The sequence below is a fragment of the Microcebus murinus genome, chromosome 11 (assembly GCF_040939455.1).
Source record: "Microcebus murinus isolate Inina chromosome 11, M.murinus_Inina_mat1.0, whole genome shotgun sequence".
In the NCBI taxonomy this organism is placed as follows: domain Eukaryota; kingdom Metazoa; phylum Chordata; class Mammalia; order Primates; family Cheirogaleidae; genus Microcebus; species Microcebus murinus.
In genome coordinates, this window is record NC_134114.1 from 55557558 (window position 1) to 55579692 (window position 22135).

Below are 22135 nucleotides of genomic sequence, written 5' to 3' on the forward strand. Positions count from 1 at the left end.
AGAGAGGGCACAAGAACCGGCTGCAGAGAATCTCAGTTTCTGATTGAACCAACCCTTCCCAGAAAGGGGGGAGGTGCCCCAGGATTTCCTCCTGAGGTCTCCTGGCTCTATCCCAGCTGGGTCCCCGGGGTCCAGAGACAGCAGGCTCTTTACAGTCCCCGTGGCCTCATCTGTGGGCCCTGGCAAGGGACAGGCTAACCTCAGGAGGTCTTGGATAAGAGGCCCATAGGATGCTAGGAAGATGGTGGGCTTTAGGGAGCATTAAAGAGAAACAAATTTATAATGAGATCCTCTGCTTCCTAACATGGGCAAATTAGTTAGACTCTCTGAGCTTCAGTTTACCCATCTGTAAATTAAGAATGATAATACCAAGCCTCATAGGTTGTTGTAAAGATTTTGAGAGAGACCTCAGAAGAATCCTGTGACCCAGGACAGACAGCCTAGTGGTGGACACGTTGATCTGTGGTCTTGTCTCCATGCACTGTGGCCACCATGTCAGTGTTGCCCCAGCTGTGTGATAGAGCAGGGCTTTGTGACACATAATGAAAGCCTGTGGGAACGTCCTTACTACTCAGCCTGCTGAGACCTGAGCAGGAGCAGCTGGAAGCCTTGACCGAGGATTTTAAGAGTTCTCTTTGTCCATGTAGGAGTGGCAGGGGGTTTACTATGCCAGACGGAAATCCGGGGACAGCATCCAGCAGCATGTGAAGATCACCCCAGTGATTGGCCAAGGAGGGTGAGAGCAAACTCTTCAACTCTTTAAGCTAAAGATGAAACCTCAGGACCCTCGTGGGCATTGGGTATGCGTGTTGAAATGCCAGCATAAGCCTCAGATGCGCAGATGCAAGAGGATTGTGCTGTGCATGGTATCGCAGTATAGACCAAGGGCGCCTCACCTGGCCAGCAACCCCTAGTCTGGTTTCTCTCTGCTCTCTTCTCCTGCCTGTGGTCTTTTATGAAGCATCGCCCCAGTTTCCAAACCGCCCACTCCACCTGATCGTGCACAGTTCCATTGTTCCCAGTACCCTCTGAAGGGGCTCCATTTCTTGGCTGTCCTGCTGCCTTGACGACAAATGCTTTCCAGCCAGGGCTGCCCAGGTCACCCCTCAGGCCACAGGGAGCCAACCTGTCCTCCTCCTTGAGACCAGGTTCTCTCTGGTTCTCTCCAGGCCAGGTGCTGGTGCATTAAGCCTCAGATGACCAGAGAAGCCTATTTATTTTGTGGAGAAATAGGGAGAACATACAATTCCTTTTCCTTCTCCCACTTACATTTTGTGAGAGGTTTGCACAGCCAAACAGGATCCCCTAACAATGCGTCACTCATGAGCCTTTGAAAACCAACCTGAAGGTCAACACCAGTTTCATAGTTTGAGTTTATAAGGGACATAACGTTGCATGACCTTTAAGAAAAAGGTAAGCCAGCAGTTATCCCGCCAGAAACCGGAACAGAAGAGCCTTAGGACCACCTGCATTCCTAAAACTAGACATGCCATCGAGTCGGCAATGTATTTTGGAGGTTGTTTCCCCTCTGATTTGACTTGTTTGGTTAGTTCCAAAATTGCTCTCCTCTGCATGGTATTTCATGCCATTTGGAACTTGTGCTCCCCTTTCTGCATCCCTCTGGGTGGTCGGGGGGGCTGGCAGGCCCCCAGCTGAGGGTGGCAAGCCCCAGTCCTCCTCCTGAGCGGTACTGGCCTCAGCACGGCCATCCCTGCCAGCAGGCAGGGCAGTGCTCAGAGCCCTGGGACGGAGATCGTGCCCACGGCTGTCCTGGTGTTTCCGCCATCATCCTCAGACTGTCTTTTCAGGAAATCAAAGCTCAGAGTCACTTTGTGTGTGTGTGACCAGAGTCATGAGACAACCACAGCAGAGAAGACAGGCTATTGCCTGGTAATTGTCGTCAGAATATATTTTTCCGATCTTTCTGATTTTACAGATAAGAGAAAGAAGTTCTTTTGTCCAGACACCATTTCCAGTGCTATTTTCCCCCTAATTATAGGCAGAGAGCTATCAGAGGCAATTCTTATTAAAAGGGGGGAAATTTTACCTCTTCCTCTTTGAGCAAAGCTCATTACAGAATAACCAGTATTTTCTATCCTCTTTTCAGAGTCTTGGAGAGAGAAGTGCCTTGGGGAGGAGGGGGGCACCCCAAGGGCCTCCAGGGCGTAAAGTCTAACATAACTCTCTGGATTTCATGGCTTTACTCTCAGTAAAAAATCTACCTTGAGCCGAGTTTTGCACAAGGCTGAGGTACCTATGGTCTTGAAATAAGAGGATTTTTCTCTGCCTGAAAAATGCCATCACTATGAAAATGACAGTATAAAAGAACATGGAATATTTACTATCAAAATACCAACCACTGAAATGTGGTCCTTTCCTGAATGAGTCTCTCGCTTTTTATATAAGCTATAAAATGATTAGAGCCAGCACAATTAAAACTAACTTGTTTGTAGTAGCAGATTATCCTATCACCGAGGGTATGTAGGAGCCAAACTTCAGGGGTGAGTTATGAAACGAAATACCGGACAGGAAAGTGTTTCCGAGCCAGCTAGGATTGAAAGGGGGGCGGGGGGGGGGCCGTTTCTGAAGGCACATGTGGGCTCTGTGTGCAAAGTGTGTTGTCTGTAGATCAGGTTCCGCTTGAATTTTAAATCTGCCCTAGAATGGACGCTGGTGTTGCTTTAAGAAGAGCCTGCTGATGCTTTCATTTGCTAATTTGTTGAATCATCTCATATCTGACTCACTAATAACTGATTATTTATGTTATTAGGAAAATTAGGCATTTTGTGTCTCTCAAGAAGCTGTGCTGCACCACTGACAATAATAAACAGGTACAGTACTCAGCTTCCTCCGCCCGCTCCGCCAGCCTGGCCACACCCGCTGCTCTCTGCCGCCCGGCCGCTGCTCCCTGCTTGCTTTTGTCCCCATCAAATTGTGGTTGCCAGTTAAGAGGTTTATGGCAAAATTATGCCCCTCCGACAAATAGTTTTTTAGATTTCCCTGCAAGCCTGTATTAGTTTATTAGCAGTGCACATCAGTTATGCTTTACCTGTGACTGAACAACTCTCTAGACTCAAGATATTTTATGAGGGCATAAAATTCTTCCTTCAAACAGAAATGTTCTATTTTCCTATCTCCGTTTCGCAAATGAGAAGTATCTATCCATTTAAGCATTTCACTCTTATAAATTCACATCAACAACAGGAACGGTTCCCAATTAGAACTGTGATATTTTTCTTACCGTTGCATCATACAGAACAATACATTTGCGTGTTGTCTTCTGAAGTAACAGAATTTTAATGAGTTGCTGTATTCAGGAACATTTTAAAGTAGTTTCATAATAGAGCATTGGTATACGTATGTTTTTTCTATTCGATTTATATTTTACTACTGGATTATGTGTACTTCATGCTCTATAACTTGTTGATTAAAAGGTATGCGATAAACGTAATGACCAATGGTCTATTTTTGAAAACTTTCAAAATACGACCTTTGATTCTGATGAAGATTTTAAAGAAGGGACAGTGTTTCTAAAGGATTTCAAGGGCTTCTGGGGCGTAACGCCTTTTAGTGGAGGGTGGCGGAGGCTTGTGAGGTGCCAGGTGAGCTCACGTGACGGGTGACGGGTAGGGCCGGTCAGAAGGCAGCGGGGCGAGTCTCAAGATGTTGAAGGGATCCATGTCCATGTGCTTTTTCATGACATTTACTTCAACATAAAATGCTTTCTTCAGCACTGAGAATCTCATCTGAAATCAGGAAATTTTCAGTTGATACCATAGAGTCCTGCAAGAGGCAGGTGTTTGGAGGCCTCTAGGAAAGGAAAGAATGGACTTTCATAGGAAAACAAATTCTTCCAGCAGCCACGTTGGTACAGACCGGGAGGAAGCCCGAGTTCTGTGTGAGTGGTGACCCGGGCGGAGGGAGAGGGGCAGGAAAACCTGGTTTCTCTAGAGATAAATTTCTGAAGCCAAGCAGTGCAAACCGGAATTTCTGGGCTGTGGGACCCAGAGTAGAGGGCACAGGTCCACGTGGCTCCGTTCATTCTCATGCCAGGAATCAAGTACAGTTCACGTCCAGAATCAAGCACAGACTCCCCCCACCAGCTCAGCCTCGCTCCTCCTCCTCCTCACTTGTTCACTAAATGAAGGGGACCCCATCTCCCTGTCACCCGTCTCCTTGCAACCCCATGTGCCCAAATCCTACCTGTCCTTCATGACCCAGCCCAGGAAGCACTAGTGCCACCTCCCTGCTTGAGCCCCCAAAGCCCACACCATTGTCACGGCTATGCGTGTGCTAAACTGCCTTCTCTTCGCTGGCAGGGCCACTGGCTGCGCCCTTCTTCTCGTGCCCAGCTGCCTGGTGCGTAGTAGGGCCTTGAGCTGTCAGCTAGCTTGAAAGAAGTCAAATGTCTCAGTCCCGGCCCCCTGCCAGCCGTAGCTCTTCCTGCGTCACTGTCACCACAAGCCCTTAGCACAGGACTTTAGGACTTCAGGATGCAGGAGCGAGGGGCCACTTCGTTCTGAGGCTCTGAACAGAAATGCCTGCAGTGCCACGAATTCTCTGCTGCTCTGAGAAGAGCAGAGACGCTGAGCTCGGGTGCCCTGAGCCATTGACGTCACCTAATGATGCTGCACAGGCCTAGAGAGACACTTAGATTTTCCAATAACAAAGCATTTTTATACCTCTGGCTAGCTCCAGTGTTTTTCCTTCTTGCGGAAGGCAGCTGAAGCGAACTGCAGTGGGATCCTGTCTGCAGGCAATTTCGGTGGCGCTGCTTTCTGGGGTTTAGCCTTGACGTCAAAATCGGCCCATGGGTTTGCATTTTAACGAGGAATGAAATTGTATGCCAGGCTGCTGCCTCCCAGTAGTGCTTGTCATCAGCAAAGATCTCTTTTCCTATATGAGCCTCAGAGCTTTTCACAAAGACGCTGGAAACGCTCGGTAAGGGTTGTCCGGTGTAAGCAGTGTCCCCGCCTGCACCGCGTATGTGCTTTTTCCCCAGACAGGCGTTAAACACCCGCTCTGTCCTGGCACCGGGGACGCGGCGTGTCTGCCCTAGAAGCCGTGGGGGCTGCAGCCCAGCACGCGGTATACACAAGGCGGCACCGGGGAAGTGGGAACCGGGCAGGGGAGAAGCACAAAACCCAGGACTCAGTGAGGCTGTCTGGGAATTTTTTAGGTGTCATCTAGGTCAGAGGGCAACAAACAATAGCCTAAAGGCCAAATTTGTGCACAAGGTTTTATTGAAACCCAGCCACGCTCTGGCATGTGTAGCACCTGTGGCTGCTTTCACACGACAGCGGCAGAAGCCAGGTGGCCTGCAAAGCCCAAACATTTACCATCTGGCCCCGCACAGAAAAGTTTGCCAGCCCCGTTTCTCAAAGATAATCTTCTTTCTAGGATGTCCCCCTTTCTTAGACCAGCAACAGCATGGCCAGACCCCCAGAAACACCCCCATGACCCCACAGCACGCACACCCTGTGGGCCCCCTTTGCCCTCATGCCAGCCCCGAGTCCTGTCTCAAAACCTGTCCCCACCCCTTAGTACTGGCGCAGACGTGAGGACCTAGGGCCCCTGAGGCCTTTGCCATTTCCCAAGCTTAAAACCCAAATCTGATACATGACTTTAGAATGGTGGGATTTCGGGGATCTGCAACTATGATCCAAGAGTCGGCCTTTCGCAGGGAAAAGGGAGCGTTTAGGACCCTGACCTGACATCAGCTCTTGTTCTTTCCCCTTTCTAATGTGGCTACTAGAAAATTTTAAATTACATGTGTGGTTTGCATGTGTGGCTTGCCACAGTATTTTTACTGGACAGTGCAGGCCGGACTTCCCGTCCCCTGAGGAATCCCATCACAGATTCGCCTCACCTGCCCTGTCGCAGGCGGTAGAGGATGCTGATGGGCTACGCACGTCGTCCAGGTTTTGCCAACGAGTCCAGACTCTCTGAGCCTCCAGGGAATGATGCTGTAAGCCATTCTCCAGGCGCCATGGGCAGCCTTTACCATTAGGGAAAGACTTTCTGATGGACGTTTAAGCAAACCTTCAGGGAATGTCTTTGGGGAGATGTGGGCACCTTTCAGTCATTGTCAAACTGCTGCAGAAAGTGAGCTGTCACCTTCTAGAGCTCTTGGGTGGACAGAGGGGAGTGCCAGCACCGTGCCCTGCTGCACTACTCTGGTGGGGGGACATCACAGCCCTCAGGAAACTGAGCAGAAGCAGATGCTCGGCCAGAGAGAGCAAGTGGGCAGTTAGAGATGCCCCGATCTCTGCATTGCCTGGGCAGCAGAGTCGGGGGGCTTGCTCTCAAAGACACCACATGTTTTAGAAACTCTAGCCATGGATCAAGTTGGCTGGTTGAAGAACATGGCCAGCCTCCCCTAATCAGAATGACCTCTTGTCTTTTTGTGGGAACAGAGCAAAGCCACCAGTTGACAGAGGGTAGGATTTCGTCCCGGGCACAGCCTGGTGTCACCAGCGTGCGGGAGGAGGAGGCTGCCCACGGTTCTCACCAGGCTCCCAGGCTTCTCCTCCAACTATGTGGGTCCTGGAATGTGGCCTGCTCTGGACACCTGTGTAGTCTGAGTGCGGCTGACAGGCCACCCCACCGAGCATCCCAGATCAATTTCTGTCCTTTCCAGCAGAACTGTGCTCACTGCCAGCTGCACCTGAAAGGATCCAAGGACCCTGCAGTTGTCTCTGCTCAGTGCTCAGAGTCAGCCTTGCGTTGTCTCTCTTCCTTCCTTCCCTCTTTGTCTTCTCCCATTTACCCAGACTCTGTTTCCAGTCACCTCCTGTGGGCCTCCATATGATCCATGCATTTTCCCACCCAGTCCTTACACGTACTATGTGGACCATCCTCATGGCAGGTCTTTGCCCGCTGCCCTGGTGGCCTATTCCTCTTTCCACCCTAGCCTCGGGCATGTCCTCAGCCCCAGACCTCGCCTCTCTCCGTGTGTGCCAAGTTCTGCCCCCCGCCCCTCTCCTTTCTCCTCCAGCTTCTGGCAAAACAGGGTCCTTAACACCAAGAGCATCTGACATTTCATGGCATTCTCAGCAAAACCAAGAGAAGAGAGTGGCTGGTGCGGGGAATGAGGAGAGAGAGGCACAGAGAATCACTTGCTGGTTTCTGCTCATTGCTAAGGGATAAAATCATGTTTTTAATTTGTCCTAAATTCCCAGTTTTTAAGATCTGTTACATGATTTTAAAGGGTATGGGCCCTTTGCTGCTGCTTTGTCCTTTAGGACTCAACTCAGTTCTCCTTCCTCTAAGAAATCTTCCAAATCTGCCACCCCAAAGAGGTGACGGTGACACTTCTTACCTTTATCACCCAGGATTAGACCATGGATCTTACTTTGCTTTGGATCAGTTCTTGCCTTGGGGCAGGGACTATGGATTATGCCTCTTTGCTCTCCCACTGTGCCTGCCCAGGAGACTTCAGCAAATTATTTTGAAAACTAATTTTTTATTCCTTAACACAATAACCTTTGGGAGGCATAGGAAATTAAAGATAGTTTCTATCTTGTCCCAAATTTTTATTTCATGTAGAGTTTTGATCTGTAATATAGCCAATATATGTCTGGCATGATATTACAAAGAATATTTGCCACACTTCCAAGGCACACATCCAAGTGTGACTTCTTCTAAAACAAACAAAAAAAATGGAGAAAAAGACTATTACAACTGAAAACATAACCTCAGCCATCTCTGAAAGTGGCTAGTCAAATTTAGAAATGCATTTTATGTACTTGGTTTGTGCCCACGATGCAGAGTGTCCACGTATGTATCGTCATCACAGCAGGTGCCCCCGAATATTTGTTGACATATTTGGTAAAGTCACTAAGTTGTCCACATTTTTTCCATTTAGCTTTAGTACATATTTACAAGAAGCTATTTCAAGAAAGGCCTCTGATATTGCAAAACCACATATTTTTTTTCTCTCCCTGAGAAACCACACGCTGGGCAGCCAAAGCCCGAGCAGACGTAAGTGGAGGGCCTGCCGCGCGTCAGGGACCGTGGGAGGCTCCGAGGGGATGAGACAGGCAGGTGCTCGCGGCAGGGAGTGGGGAGGCAGGAGGGGCACTGAGGATTCGGCCAGGGGGCTGTGTGCTCTCAGGCGGGTGAGACAACTCCGTGCTGGTGGTGGTGGTGGCTGCTGTAGCTGGTCACGACAGGTTTTAGGAAGCCCCAGAGAGGGTGTCATTTGGCTGGTGAGGGGGAGGGTAAACTGAGGACATTCTGGGCACGTGCACTGAGCACGGTGTGGGAGGAGGACGCGAGTTGCAATAGACACAGGTGTCCTTTTCCCTGGCGGAGAAGCTCGGCCCCTCCTGGCCCAAGGGACAGCAGTCCCAGAGATGTCTGCCCTGCACAGCCATGGGGTTTCGTCCTTCTACCTGGTCTCTCATCCTGTCCTCTGTGCCCCATCAATAGATGTTTTTAAGGCACTTGGCCTATGGCCAGGACAAGTGGGAGGTGTGGAGGATGGGAAAAACAGAGGGCAGGGAGCAGTAAGTCCTCGCTGGAAGTAAAGTTTTCCTCTGTGTGAAACCATTAGTGTAGTGCCTGCTCACCAGCAGCAACCTGCTCCAGCGTGGAGGCCCCACTCAGCTGCGCCTCGATACTGGAGGCCTAAACAGAGAGAAAAATTAGTTTAGGAAATGTGAGATAGGTGGTAAGGAATGTGGTAAACAGATATAGCTGAGCTATTTCTTAATGAATGTCATCTAGGTCTTGAATGCATTCAAAACAACTAGGATTTAAAGAGAAGACACTATGTTGACCTTTGGGAAGAGGGATTCCCCCCGCCCCCCAAATGTAACTAAAATTCCAAAGGCTGTACTTTGATATATGATTTGTGTTATTCAGACTATTGCAAGATTCTGCTCATGCTGGAGACTTGTACTAATTGAGCCCAAGAGACTTTTACATTACCTTAGAACTGACTTTTGTTAAAGTTTTACTTATTTGGTAATTTTTTCATGCAACTTATGGGTGTTAGCACTCTCTGGAAATTTTCTTTTTCCAGTGCAACAGTTGGTAGCTGACTCCTCAGAAGGAATTATTCACTTCATGTTAAGGAATCGGTTTTGGCTTTTTGCTCAGCCTGGGCTGAGCAGTCATCCACCCATTCAGGGAGCCTCACTCGCCTCCCAGCATTTTGGCCCAGTGGAAGACACAAGGATGGACGAGGCAGAAGCCAGGTGTCTGTCCTCACATCTGCTGCTGCGGGAATATAATCCCTGACTTGGCTAATGGGCCCCTGTCCACTCAGCCAGCCCAGCCCTGAGCCTGGGACCCACTGTCACCATCCTTGCTTTCCTGGGCCTCTTGCATCCTAGAAGCCACGTAGTTCTGAAGATTGTGTCTTCATAACAACTCTTGACTCACTCGTGCCCTCTTCTCCACCCCATTGCCACCTCACTCGAGCCATTGTGACTTCCGGTTGCCCGACACTTACCTCATAACTGCTCTTTCTGCCTCCACGCTGCGTGTGCTGGAGCCAGCTTACAGCAACTTGTGAAAACTGTTTGATTTTCTGGAATTTTGTGAGTCAGTTGTTAAAAGGGCCATTCTTAAACATTATATTAGCATGCAACTAGACAAAGTTTATTTTTAAGAAGTAATAAGTGCTCAGAATCCATCCCTTCCTAAGCACATTACCACGTTTACAGTCATCTGTGCTGTTGAGGTTACGTGTATTTGCCGTGTCTGTATTGTGGAAACACCACGTAGAGTTGTGCCGCCGTGCACGTCATTTTAACTCCATGTTTGTAGCTGAGGTCAAGCTCATACCACCCACTGCTGGATAGCCAGTAAGTTGAGAGGCAGGGTGTTGGGCAGGGAAAGCAGGTTTAATCCAGAGAGCCAGGAGACCAGGAAGATGGCAGACTAGTGCCCTAAAGAACTATCTTTAAGTTAGTATTAATATGGGCTTTAGGCTCTTTTTTATCTTGAGGCAAAGGGAAGAGGGGGTTGGCTTGCAAGAGGTAACCAAGGGCCACAGACATCTGGGCTCAGTGAGGTTCCAAGGAGGTTGTAAAACTTTTGTTCTTGGTCAGTTAACTTTGGAGAATGAATGTCAGGCCAGGATGTTCCTACAAATCTTTACCATAGCATTGTAAATGCTTGGCAAATGTAAATGCTCAGATGTTTGCTTTCCCAGTCTCCCCAGGGGTTAGTTTTGGGAAAGGGACGGTTGTCACCTTTCTTCTAGCCTATGTGCAGAGCTAAGCAGATGCTTTTAACCTAAAGGATATTACTGCAGGGGTTGAGAAACAGAATGGAGCTGGTTACACCAAGCGCCTTCCACTGCTACACATGCAGTGACGTCACTTTGGCAGCTTCAGACAGCCGCAGTGGGAGTATTTTTAGAAGGAAATTGGAAAACACTACAAGTCAGGACTTCTTTCTTCATTGATTTACTCTCAAAGTGACGGAGAAAATGTTAATAATACAGAATAAACTTAAATGCGTGTCAGGTCTATACTAGTTTCATTGTGAATAGTACAAAATAAATATTCCTCTAGTATTCCAAAACTATTCAATTCAACAAAGATGTTGTTTGTATCATTGACAAATGAGTGAAATTCCTACATATATCTTTATTTGACTTTCCTCTTCCTTCTTAATGTAAATGAAAATATCAATGGATATTCATGCCAAAACTTCACTCATTTGTCAATTGCAGCTGTAAATTGGCTGTAAGACAGGTCAGCAAAAATCTGCAAAAGCATTTTGTGAGAATTGATCGACTATATAGAATTTACAACCAAGAGTGTTTTATATTTTAGAAATCATGTTATACATCCTTTATACCAGTGGTTGGGAAGTTTTTTTGTTCAGGGCCCTGATAGTGGTAGACATGTTAGGCCTTTGTAGTCTCTGCAGTGGGAAAGCAATCAGCGACGATACTCGAATGGATGGGCAAGGCAAGGTTGCAGTGCAGTTACATTTACAAAAGCAGGTGGCTGGCCTCTGGGCTGTAATTGACTTCTGCTTTATATCAGTAAAATTTATGATAAATGTATGTTCAGCTCCCTTTACATTTCCGGCAAGCTGGGGGTTAAACCTTTACAGCCCAGCATTGATTATCATCCGGGCCAGCCCCCATCCCCATTCTGAAGGCTCACCATGGCCGCTCATCATCTAAGCAGTCATCAGGCGTCTTTAAGGAGCACACTCCAGCCTGCCCTCACTCCTTCCCCTGCCACTGTGCAGCAGCCACGCCAGGCTGCCTGCAGCTCTGGGAACACGCCAGGCTGGGTCACGCCTTGGTGCGTGTCCTTACTGTTCCCTTCATCAAGCCTCCCCCTCTTTCCTCTTGCCCCATCGGAGAACTCATTCTGCCCTGACCCAGGCCAAGCATCCCCCATGTGACTGTTCCCGGCTGCCCCTCTCCCCACTACAGAGTAGACGTGGCACCGACCACACTAGCCCTGCTCTGCCAGACCAGACCACCAAGGGCAGCAGCACATCTTGGTCCCCTGAGTCCCCATTTCCCACTGATGCTGCTGAACTCACTCAGCAGATATTCGATCCATGGAGCTTATGGTTTAATCGTCATGATAAGATGTATTGCGTGTTGACGCTTTGTGTTTCTTGCTCTGCAAACACTTCTCACACATTGGCTCCTGCAATCCTCACCACAGCTCCATGTGGTAGACACCTTGATCCCATTGTTATAAATGAGGAAACTGAGGCTTGGGGGTACGTGGCAGAACCAGGATTCAAACCCCACAGGAGTTAGCAATATGGTAATAAAAGAAATACAAGTGTGTATTCAAAGCATTCATAAGAGAAAGGTTTCCCTTACTTGGGAAGCTAGGAGATGACTTCATGGAGGAGGTGTTGACTGAGGCATGTTGGAATGGTGGATGGAATGTGTCCTTGTGGGGAGCAGAACCCCTGCCAAAGCAGAAAGGTAACTAGAGGCAGGAAAGAAGAGGAAGACCAAGCTGGGCTGGCTCCCTCCGTGTGTTGAGCAGGGAGCTTGAGCTGGGAGTGCATTAGGGGCCCAGATGCTCAGCTGCCCACCAGCCTCGGCCCGGCTTCCTCTGCAGTCCACACCCTGCCCTGGTGCTTCAGGGGCCAGAGCCATCCCTGGTGGGTTTGGACTGAGGTATTCATTGATCGTGCCATGCGGGTGGGCCTGTTTATGTGACACGCCATGGAAGGAAGTGGCAGGAGGGCAGTTCAGAGACGCGGTGTGGAAGGCTGAGAGGGTGGGGTGGCTGACTGTGCCGCCGCAGAGGAGTCTGGGGCCTCCCTTGCAGAACACCGCAGCCCCAGGCCGCTGGCACTCGTGAAGGTCACGGGAGCGCCGCCTCCCAGGCCGGGGCGTGGTCAGGCATGCGCAGTGCGTGGGGAGCGCTGCGTGTTCTCTCCGCAGCCTTCCGGCCCGCGCCTTCCCGTCACACTTCGCAGGCACACGGCCAGTCCAAACTTGACACCCTGCCATCGTGCCACCTCTCCTTTGCCTAAAAGGATCTTTTGTTTCAACCATAGTCAGGGCAGTGTTCAGCACTTAGAGGCAGAGTCAAGCTTCTGGCCTTCACTTAGTGGTGCCCCATTTAAATAATTTCTAAGAGTAAATTTCCAATAAGCATGGTCTCCTCCAGTGCCACTGCTGGAAGAAGTGAGGACTTTGGAGTGTCCTTCAGTTGGCTCCTCGCCTTGGTTTGCTAAAGTTTTCAGGGTGGGATTTCGGAGCCCGGCTGCAGGAGCTCAGGAAGGCACCCCTGTACTCACCTTCTCAGGGTCAGCCTGTCCCCAAACCCAGAATCACAGCGTGAGGGATGGGTTCAATGGCACGCGTCCTCGTTATTTGTTATTCAAACAAGATGGCCACGGGGTGGGAGGCTGGACAGGGGCAGCGTATTTACTTGGGGGGCAGTGGGGGGGAAGGGCCCAGGCTCAGAGGCTGCCATTTGTCCCACAAGCATTTACTGAGCACTGTCACACTAAGCATGGGCCGGAACTACAGCACAGGTGGAGCCTGCTCTCGAGCTGCGTTGGGTCCAGTAGAGGTTGGTGGAAAGTTTTCACATCGTTGGGACTATTGGAAGGAATTTCAGTATCTATTCACAGAGCACTGGCCCAGGAGTTACAAAGGAAGCAAAAGGCAGATCCATATGAAGCAGGTTGTAGTCCATAAGGAACACTGGACCAATTCGACCATGGAAATCCCTGCAGGAGGAAGGTTCGCGTCCACCCGCCGGCAGGGCACCCTTCAGCACTTGTGAGGAACATAGAGAGGCTCATGGGGTGGTTCCCAATCTTGGCTGCATGTTGGAATTGCCTGGAGCGTTAATAAGCAAACCCAGCAGAGCAGTGATGGCTGCATGGCTGCATCCCGGAGGCTCTGACAGAATGGGCCCTGGGGTCTGGGCTGGGCACGAGGGCTTCCCTGAGCTGCCCAGGGGGCTCCTGTGCACCGCCAAGGTTGAGAACCACCAGGCTAAAGAGTGGAGCCTCCGAGTGTTGCGTCCAGCGTGGTCAGGTTATGTGATCAGCCTGCAGAGGTTCCTGCTGGACATTTTAGAGGGGACAAGAGTGTGGTTTGCCCAAAAGTGCAAGGAAGGGCTGGCTGATAGAAGGATGGCCTGTGTGTAATTTTCACAGGAGAACCAGGCCACTGTGGAACTGCCAAGGGCAGGAACCATGTCGTAGCATCATTGTATCTTCCCCCCTGGCACACAGAAAATACCTGTTGAATGAACGTGGCATCCAGGGAAGAGAAGCCGTGGTGTCTGGGTAGCAGAATGGGGAGACAGAGCCCTATGCGCTCTTCCTCTGGCCTCGTCTGGACCAGGAAGCATGGTGCATAGTGTGGAGTTGTGGGGCAGGTGCTGGCCCAGGAGGAGGCCGACCTGGGAGAGGCTGCCGTCCTGGCTGGGCTTGGGGAGCGCTGTGAGGACGGGCCCTGCCCATCTTCCCAGCTGCATCCCGACAGCTCGTGCAGAGCCTGGCACCTGGGAGGCACCCCTGAAGGGGTAGACGATGTTCTGGGCATCACTCCTCTTCCTCGGATTAGTTTGGGCACCAGAACTTCTCTATCTGCAGGGCCTGACCTGAAGACACTTTATGTCCTGATGACAGTGAGATTTGGGACATGTGCAACAAAAATGCATTCCATGGTCTACATCCCAAGCCTCATTATCTGATTCAGCTGATGCATTTGGGGTTTTTTGGTTTTGTTTTGTTTTTTTGTTTTTGTTTTTGTTTTTTTCATTTCTCTTCCACATTAAAGATTCATGGCTGTGAGATATGGTAGGGGAAGTAATACGGTGAATGTGATTTATATCATTTTCTGTTTCAATTTAAATTTGAAAACTTCATGCAACACCCTTTGGGCTATGAGAACTTCTGTTTTAAAAAAATCTTCAGTAAATCATCATCCTTGTGACTCGACACCAGCAAAACTCCACATCTTGTTTCTCTGCCTGTCACTCCTGGGCCCCCAGGTGATGCAACAAAGCAGCTGCCCCATGAGCCACAGAAGCACAATGCTGTCTGTAAGCAGGTGAAGGATGACCTCCAAATCGTACCCCTGGAGAGAGCACGGGTGGTGAAGCAAGAGCGTGGCCCCCACAGAGGAACGCAGTGTCAGCAGCTGTGGGGTGGGCCTGAGCCCTCAGGAGCAACTGCCTTGGGGACAGTGAGCTGTGCTGATTCTCCAGGCTCAGGCGGGGACGTTAGCAGGCAGATCTCCACCCCTCCACCGTCAGGGCGGCTCTTCCTCTGGGCTCGGCAACCTCAGCACCTGTGCTTGGGGAATTCACCACCGTGGGAACGCAGCCTTCTGGCTGCAGCTCTCTGTGGAGCCAGAGTGACACCTGTGTGTGTTCCTTCATCTTTTGATAGCATCACTTATCATTCAGAGGGAATTGTCTGAACAGTGGCCCCTGAGTCGTACCCTATGCTAGGAATTTGAAGAAAGTGGCATTAAACTGCAGCATCTTTAAAACGTCTAACCAAAAGTGTCAGGGGCTTCAGGGTTCTAGGCCTCGCTCCTGGCTCACCGCCTCCCAGCAAGGGCCCTTGTGCAGGTGTCCCCTGGGGTGTCTGTGCAGAGGACGGTGCCGGGCCAGGGCTGGGGTGGGCCCTCCAGAGGTGGAAGCTGAGGGTGACCCAGGGGGTCCGCGTCCTGCGGGGGCCTCTTAGCTCGTCAGTGTCTACTGGAGCGAGAGAGCAAAACTGCCTAGAAAAAAGACCTTTTAAAAAAGTTCTTTTAGGACCATGTTTACTGTTATTTGTAAACTTACAAAGGAGAGAGGATGTTAAAACATTGGTTTCCCAAGAAAACATAAAACCTGTATCTTTACATAAAAAGGAAAGGGGGAAAAAACTTGCCTCGTTTTGTTCAGAACTCATTTCCCCTCGTGCAGCTGCTAAAGAAAGGTGAGCCGGGTTTGGGTCAGAGTCTGGGACGTGCTCTGCGTCCCCCCTGGTTCCCTGGTGTAGAGCAGAGAAGCAGACGCTTAGCCCAGTTGAGTGTTGTCCCCTGTGGAGTGGCCGGTGTGAAAGAGCTACCCCCTCGTGTGGTTGAGCTAATCTGAGGCCCAAAGCACACTGTCTAGCTAGTCTTTCTGGCAGTGACCTTGACCTTTGATTTTGGAAATACCAATTGGTAGCTTGGGGAGTTCAGTGTTTTCCTAAGGCTTCCAACAGCACTGAGTCACCGACCTGGGTGAGTCATCTGAGCGTTCAGTGCTTGGCACGGAACAGCCCGCTCCTTGTTCTCATTCATTCTCCTGCCCATGTCTCTCTGGCCTGCGATTGTCAGCTCCAACTCATCGGCTGGGGCCAGTGAGGCTGCCATGGCCTTTGTGACTAATACATCCCCATGGGAGAATAAGGGTCTTCAAGTGTGAAAATCATTTGATTCCCTGGAGAAAGCTTGACCTTTGGCATCCCATTTTCAGTGGCAGCATTTAGAGATGAAAGTGTGATTTTGTGTTTGGTCTTTCAAATCTGTCTCTTCTGCCTCCAGAATCACTGAATTAAAGCCATTCCTCCTCTCCCAATCGGTCCCATGGCCCCTGCCAGATTCACCTCCCCAAGATGACACTTGGGTCACTTATTTCTATCTTAAAAACTTACACTGGCCCCCTGTTGCCTATAAGTTATGTCCAGGTGACTCAAAGTCCCGACACTTAGTCCCTTGCCCCTCCTGTGACATGGCATTCTCTTTCCCCATAGATTCTCCACTCTAGACAGCTCAGCTCCTTGGCACTGTGTTAGTCCTGGCTTCTAATTTCATAAATATACTGTCTATTCAAAGGGAGATTTAGAAGTCCAGTCCCTCCCATGGGATGTCACAACAGCCTTCTGTCTTTTTGGGGCCCCGCTGCACTTGCTGCGTCACACAGCCCAGCACCCAGCCAGGTTGTCCTACTGCGCAAGTCACCCCAAGGAGCTTTCAGTGTCTGCTTCTCACGCAGGGCTAGGTGGGTGACTAATAAATTCAGACTAAATTAGATTATATAGAATTATTCATAATTAAGTTATATCATGTCTCACAAGTTAATCACTAGAAAAGTATTTACTTGATGAGCAACACAGAAGGAATAAGACAGCCCCATGTTAGTTTTATTATGTCAAGTGGACAATACTTAGATATATGGAAGCAGAAAGAAAAGCAAAGAGGATGGTTAAATCTAACCATGAGAACCAACTTTTTGGCTTTATTAATTCTATTGATAATTTGTGTTCTATTCTGTTGTGTTCTGTCCTTACCCTTGTTATTTCCTGCATTTCTTCTACTCACCTTGGTTTACATTGCTCTTTTTTTGTAGCTTCTTAGGTAGAACCTCAGATCATTATTTTTTTTAACGCTTCAATGAGGAATAACTGACATGCATTAAACCATACATGTTTAAAGCATATATTTGATAAGCTTTGATAAGCTTTGGTATGCACCCATGAAGCCATTACTACAATCACAGTGATGGACATATCCAGCATATCCCCAAGAGCGTCCTTGGGCCACTTTATGTTCCTGCCCTTCTGGTGTCCTCCAATTCCAAGCAACTGCTGATCACCATAGAATGGTTTCCATTTTCTAGAAGTTTATGTAGTTAGAATTATAGAGTATGTCCCCCTTTTTTATGGTTTCTTTTATTCAGCATAATGATTCTGGGATTCATCCATGCTGTTACATTTATCATTAGTTCATTTATTCTTCATCGTTATGGCTTTACTGAGATATAATTCACATCCCATACAATTTACCATTTAAAGTGTACAATGGATTTTAGTAGTTCATTCCTTTTTATTGCTCAGCACTATTCTGTTGCATTACTATCCTACAATTTGTTTATTCATTTATCTGTTGATGGACATGTTTCTAGGTTTCTATAAATGAAGTTGCTTTGATTGAATGGACATATGCTTTCATTTCTCTTGTGTAGATACCTGCGTCAAATGGTAGGTGCATATTTAACTTTTTAAGAAATAGCCAAACTGTTTTCCAGGGTATTTTTACTATTTTACATTCCCACCAGTAGTATATGAGAATTCAAGTTGTACACATCCTATCCAACACTTGATGGTGTCAGATTTTAATTTTAGACATTCTCATAATTATACCATAATATTTCTTTGTGGTCCTAATTTTTATTTCTCTAATGACTAATGACATTTGGCATCTTTTCCTGTACTTATTTCTCTCTATGTATCTTCTTTAGTGAACTCTATGTTCAGATAGTTCACTCAATTCTGAATGGGGTTGTATGTTTCCTTATTGTTGAATTTTGAGAGTTCTTTATATTTTCTGGATAAAAGTCCTTTTCAGATATGTGCAAATGTTTTCTCCAAGTTTGTTCTTTCATTCTTTTAACAGTGTCCTTCAAAGTACAGAAGTACTATGAAGTGCAATTTATGAGTGTTTTATGGATCATCCCTTGGTTTTATCTAAGTTATTTGGGTAATGCAAAGTCACAATGACTGTCTCTGATGTTGCAAGATTTATAGTTTAATCTCTTATATTTAGGTCAGTGATCCATTTTGAGTTTTTTTTTTTTTTTTAATATGGAGCCAAGGTATAAACTTCCTTTTTTTAGCATTTGAATACCCAGTTGTTGCAGCATCATTTGATGAAAAGACTATCCTTTCTGTACTGAATTGCCTTTGTGCCTTTGTCAAAAATCAATTGACCATATTTATGGGGTTTTTATTGCTAGCCTCTGTATTCTGTTCCGTCGATCCATTTGTCTATCTCAATGCTGTTGTGATTACTATAGCTTTATAATAAATGTAGAAGTCAGGTATACTGTAAATCCTCAAAGTTGTTCTTTTTCAAATTGTTTTGGCTATTCTAGTCCTTTGCATTCCATATGAATTTTAGAATCAATTTGTCAATTTCTACAAAATGCCTTCTGGAATTTTGATTAAGATTGCAACTGAACAATTTAGCAAAAATTGACATCTTTAATAATAAGTTTTGCGATCCATTAACGTGGTATAGTTCTCCTTTTTTTTTTAGGTTTTCTTTAATTTTTCTCTGTTTAGTGGTTTTCAGTGTAAAAGTCTCATCCATCTTCTGTCAGATTTATTTCAAAGTATTACATATTTTTGGATGCTACTGAAATGGTATTGTTAATTTAATTTCTGATTGCTCGTTTTTGCTACATAAAAATACAGTTGAGTTCACTATGTTGATTTTCTGTCCTGCAACATTATGTCTAGTAGCTTTTTCACAGATTCTATCAGATGTTCTAAATAGACAATTATGTCATCTGCAAATAAACATAGTTTTATTACTTCTTTTCCAACCTGGATACTTTTCATTTCTTTTTCTAGAATTTCCATTACAGTGATGAATAGAAGTGATAAAGTGATGGAAGCAGACATCCTTACCTTATTTGTGATTTTAGAGAAAAAAATTCATTCTTTGACCATGAAATATGATATTAACTATAGGGTTTTTGTATAAAATATTTATTAGGTCGAGGAAGTTTCTATTTTGGTTTGCTGATACTTTTTTTTTTAAATCAGGAATGTATGTTGTGCTTTGTCCAATGCATTTTTTAATATATTGAGATGATCATATTTTTTTTCTCATCTAGTCTATTAATATGGTGAATTACATTGATTGATTTTCACATATTAAATCAACCTTTGCTTCTTGCTGTAAACCCCACTCAATGTATCATCCTTTTCATTGTTGGATTTGATTTGCCAAAATGTTAAGAATTTTTGTGTCTACATTCATGTGGGATATTGGTCTATAGTTTTCTTTTCTTGTAATGTCTTTAGTGCTGGAATCACTGTAATGTTAGCCTCATAGAATGAGTGGGGGAAATTCTATTGTCTCCTCTTCAATTTTTTTGTAGGAGCTTTGGAATTGACATTACTTGTTACTTAAATGTTTCATAGAATTCCTCATCTGGGCTTAAAACTTTTGGTTTCACTGATTTTCTTTCTTGATTTTTGTGTTCTGTTACATTGATTGCTGGTTGGATCTGTATTATTTCCCTTCTTAATTCAGGTTAATTTGTGGGGGTTTTTTCTCATTTTTAAAGATGGCAGCAGATATCTTCTTTTTTTTTTCTAATATAAATATGTTAGTGCTATAAAGTTCCCTCTAAGTATGGCCTTGCCACATCCCAAATATGTTATGTTGTTGTTTGGGAGGTCCTGAGACCACCCGTATGTTTAGTGATTCACTAGAAAGACTCAGGATTCAAAGGTAGTTGTACTCATGGCTATAGTGTGTTCCAGCCATCAGGGAGGAGAAAAGACACATCAGGCATCCAGAAAACATGTTGCCAGTGTTCTTCCCTTCTGTTCCCCAGATGGTGTCACAGAGAACAGGCTCCTTTTTACAGCAACAGGCTACAACAATATGTGTGTGATATTTTCACCCAGGGACTCAAACTCCAAAGTTTTTATTGGGAACTGGTGACATAAGCACAACACCAGCCACAAATATAAAAATTCCTGTCTCCCAGAAAGAAAGCAGTTATCAGTGCCCTAGATGGGTAAAGCAGTCTCAGTGTAGGGAACATTACAGAAATCAAGTTCCCAAACACCAGCCAATGGCCAACCCCACAAACAGGCTCTTCTAAAGATAGTAACTTCAGGCCTGTTATCTTAACTCTTTCCTGCAAAGTTGTGTTCTCATTTTCATTCAGTTCAACATGCTTTATAGTTTCCCTTTTGACTTATTCTTTGGGCCATGGCTTATTGATTAATAGAAGTTTTTTTTATTATTTTAGTCTCTAAATATTTGGGAATTTTACAGATCTTTTTCTGTTAATTTCTAATTTAATTCCATTGTTGTCAAAGAACATACTGTGTGTGATTTGAATCCATTTAAACTTATTGAGACTTGTTTCATAACCCAGATTAAGGTCTGTCTTAGTGTTTCAAGTTCATTTGAAAGGAATGTGTATTCTTCAGTTGTTGAGTGGAATGTTGTATAAATATCAATGAAGTCAAGGTAATTAATTGTAGTCTTCATATTATCTATGTTTTTGTTAATACTAATTTTTTTAGTTCTATCAAGTATTGAAAGAGGAGTATTAAGACCATCAACTAGGATTGTGGACTTGTCTATTCTGCCTTTATTACTATCAATTTTTGTTTCATGTACTTTGTAGCTCTGTTGTTAAGTAATATACATTTAAGATTGTTATGTCTTTCTGATGGGTTATAAATTGTTCCTCTTTATATCTGGTGACATTCTCTATCTTATAATCTATTTTATTTGATATTAATTTGGCCACCCCAGCTTTCTTATGCTTATTTGTTTGCATGATGTATCTTTTCCCATCCATTTACTTTTGATCTGTGTCTATTTAAGATGCTTTTTTAACGGAGAGCATATCATTGGGTTTGATTTTTTTAATCAGTTCTGACAATCTCTGCCTCTTATTTAGAGTATTTAGTCTAATAACAGTCAATGTAATTATTGACATAGTTGGATTCAGGTCTGACATTTTATCATTTGTTTTTTGTTTGTCCCTATATTTTGTTTTGATTTTATTTCTCTGTTTTTTTATACAAGCCTTCTTTTAGATTATTTGTGCAATTTTTAAAATGTTATTTTATTTATCCATTGCCTTTTTAATTAAATCTCTTTGCATTTTCTTAATGGTTGCTCTCAGGATTACCACAGACATCTTTAACTTTACAGTCCTCTTATCCTTTGTACCAATTCATGCAAAACATAGAAACCCTTGCAACACTGGATTGGTAAATGGATTGTAAGATCCATTTACTACCTTCCCTCTTATTCTTTATGCTATAGTTTCATATATATTACATCTACTTACATTGTAAACCCACAAAACAATGTCTATTTTTGCCTTAAACATATATGTGCTTTAAAGAAATTAAGAAAAAAAATGCTGTAAGTGTATAAGGTTAGGGTATGAGCTAGAGTGAGTGCTGTGGCGTCAGCCTAGCTCACGGCAACCTCAAACTCCTGGGCTTAAGCAATCCTGCTGCCTCAGCCTCCCGAGTAGCTAGGACTACAGGCATGCGCCACCATGCCTGGCTAATTTTTTGTGTATATATATTAGTTGGCCAATTAATTTCTTTCTATTTATAGTAGAGACGGGGTCTCGCTCTTGCTCAGGCTGGTTTCGAACTCCTGTCCTCGAGCAATCCGTCTGCCTCGGCCTCCCAGAGTGCTAGGATTACAGGCATGAGCCACCGCAAAACTTGACTCTGGTGGGACTCAAACCCACAACCTTTGAATAACCACACCAGGCCTAGCTAGAAGTCCAATGCACTATCCATTGTGCCACAGAGCCAGCCAAAAGCCTTGTGTGTGGGTTTTGAGAAAGATTTTTCTAGACAAAAATTAGGATAGACAGAAGAAGTTTATTTTACTTTTCCTAGGTGGAAAAGGGCCAACACAGTGAAAGAGAGGGAGATAGTGTTGGCAGAGAGAACCAGGTATTCAGGCTTTTTATTTAGGAATTGTAAAAGGGGTGAAGATGATTTATGGCTGTAGCTGAATTAACAGGGTACTGTGGATTGTTGTATCCACTCCTTTCTTTCTTTTAGGCAGGCAGGCAGATAACAAGGGACATGGCTATTGGTTGTCAAAGATCTTGTTAGCAATCTTGCCCTTAAGATATGATTTGGGGCAGGAAACTGAGGCTTGGCATTTGTCCCTCCT

The 22135-nt window shown here is 45.9% G+C and overlaps 1 protein-coding gene and 1 non-coding gene across 5 annotated transcripts in view; one reads left to right on the forward strand and one right to left on the reverse strand.

Annotated features, from left to right (window-relative positions):
- Positions 1-22135, forward strand: part of PDE8B (phosphodiesterase 8B) — a 200073-nt gene that overhangs the window by 140984 nt on the left and 36954 nt on the right. For 2 of the 4 annotated variants that reach the window (XM_012738330.2, XM_012738331.2), the window contains exons 9-10: positions 648-736; positions 2771-2831. The exons of the other annotated variants lie outside the window; for them this stretch is intronic. In XM_012738330.2, coding sequence (XP_012593784.1) covers positions 648-736; positions 2771-2831 — 150 coding nt within the window. The remainder of the gene's footprint in view (positions 1-647; positions 737-2770; positions 2832-22135) is intronic. 4 annotated transcript variants of the gene reach the window in all.
- On the reverse strand, positions 21674-21764 carry TRNAR-UCU (transfer RNA arginine (anticodon UCU)). Its single transcript is given in 2 exon segments — positions 21674-21709; positions 21728-21764. It is a non-coding gene; the product is annotated as a tRNA-Arg (tRNA).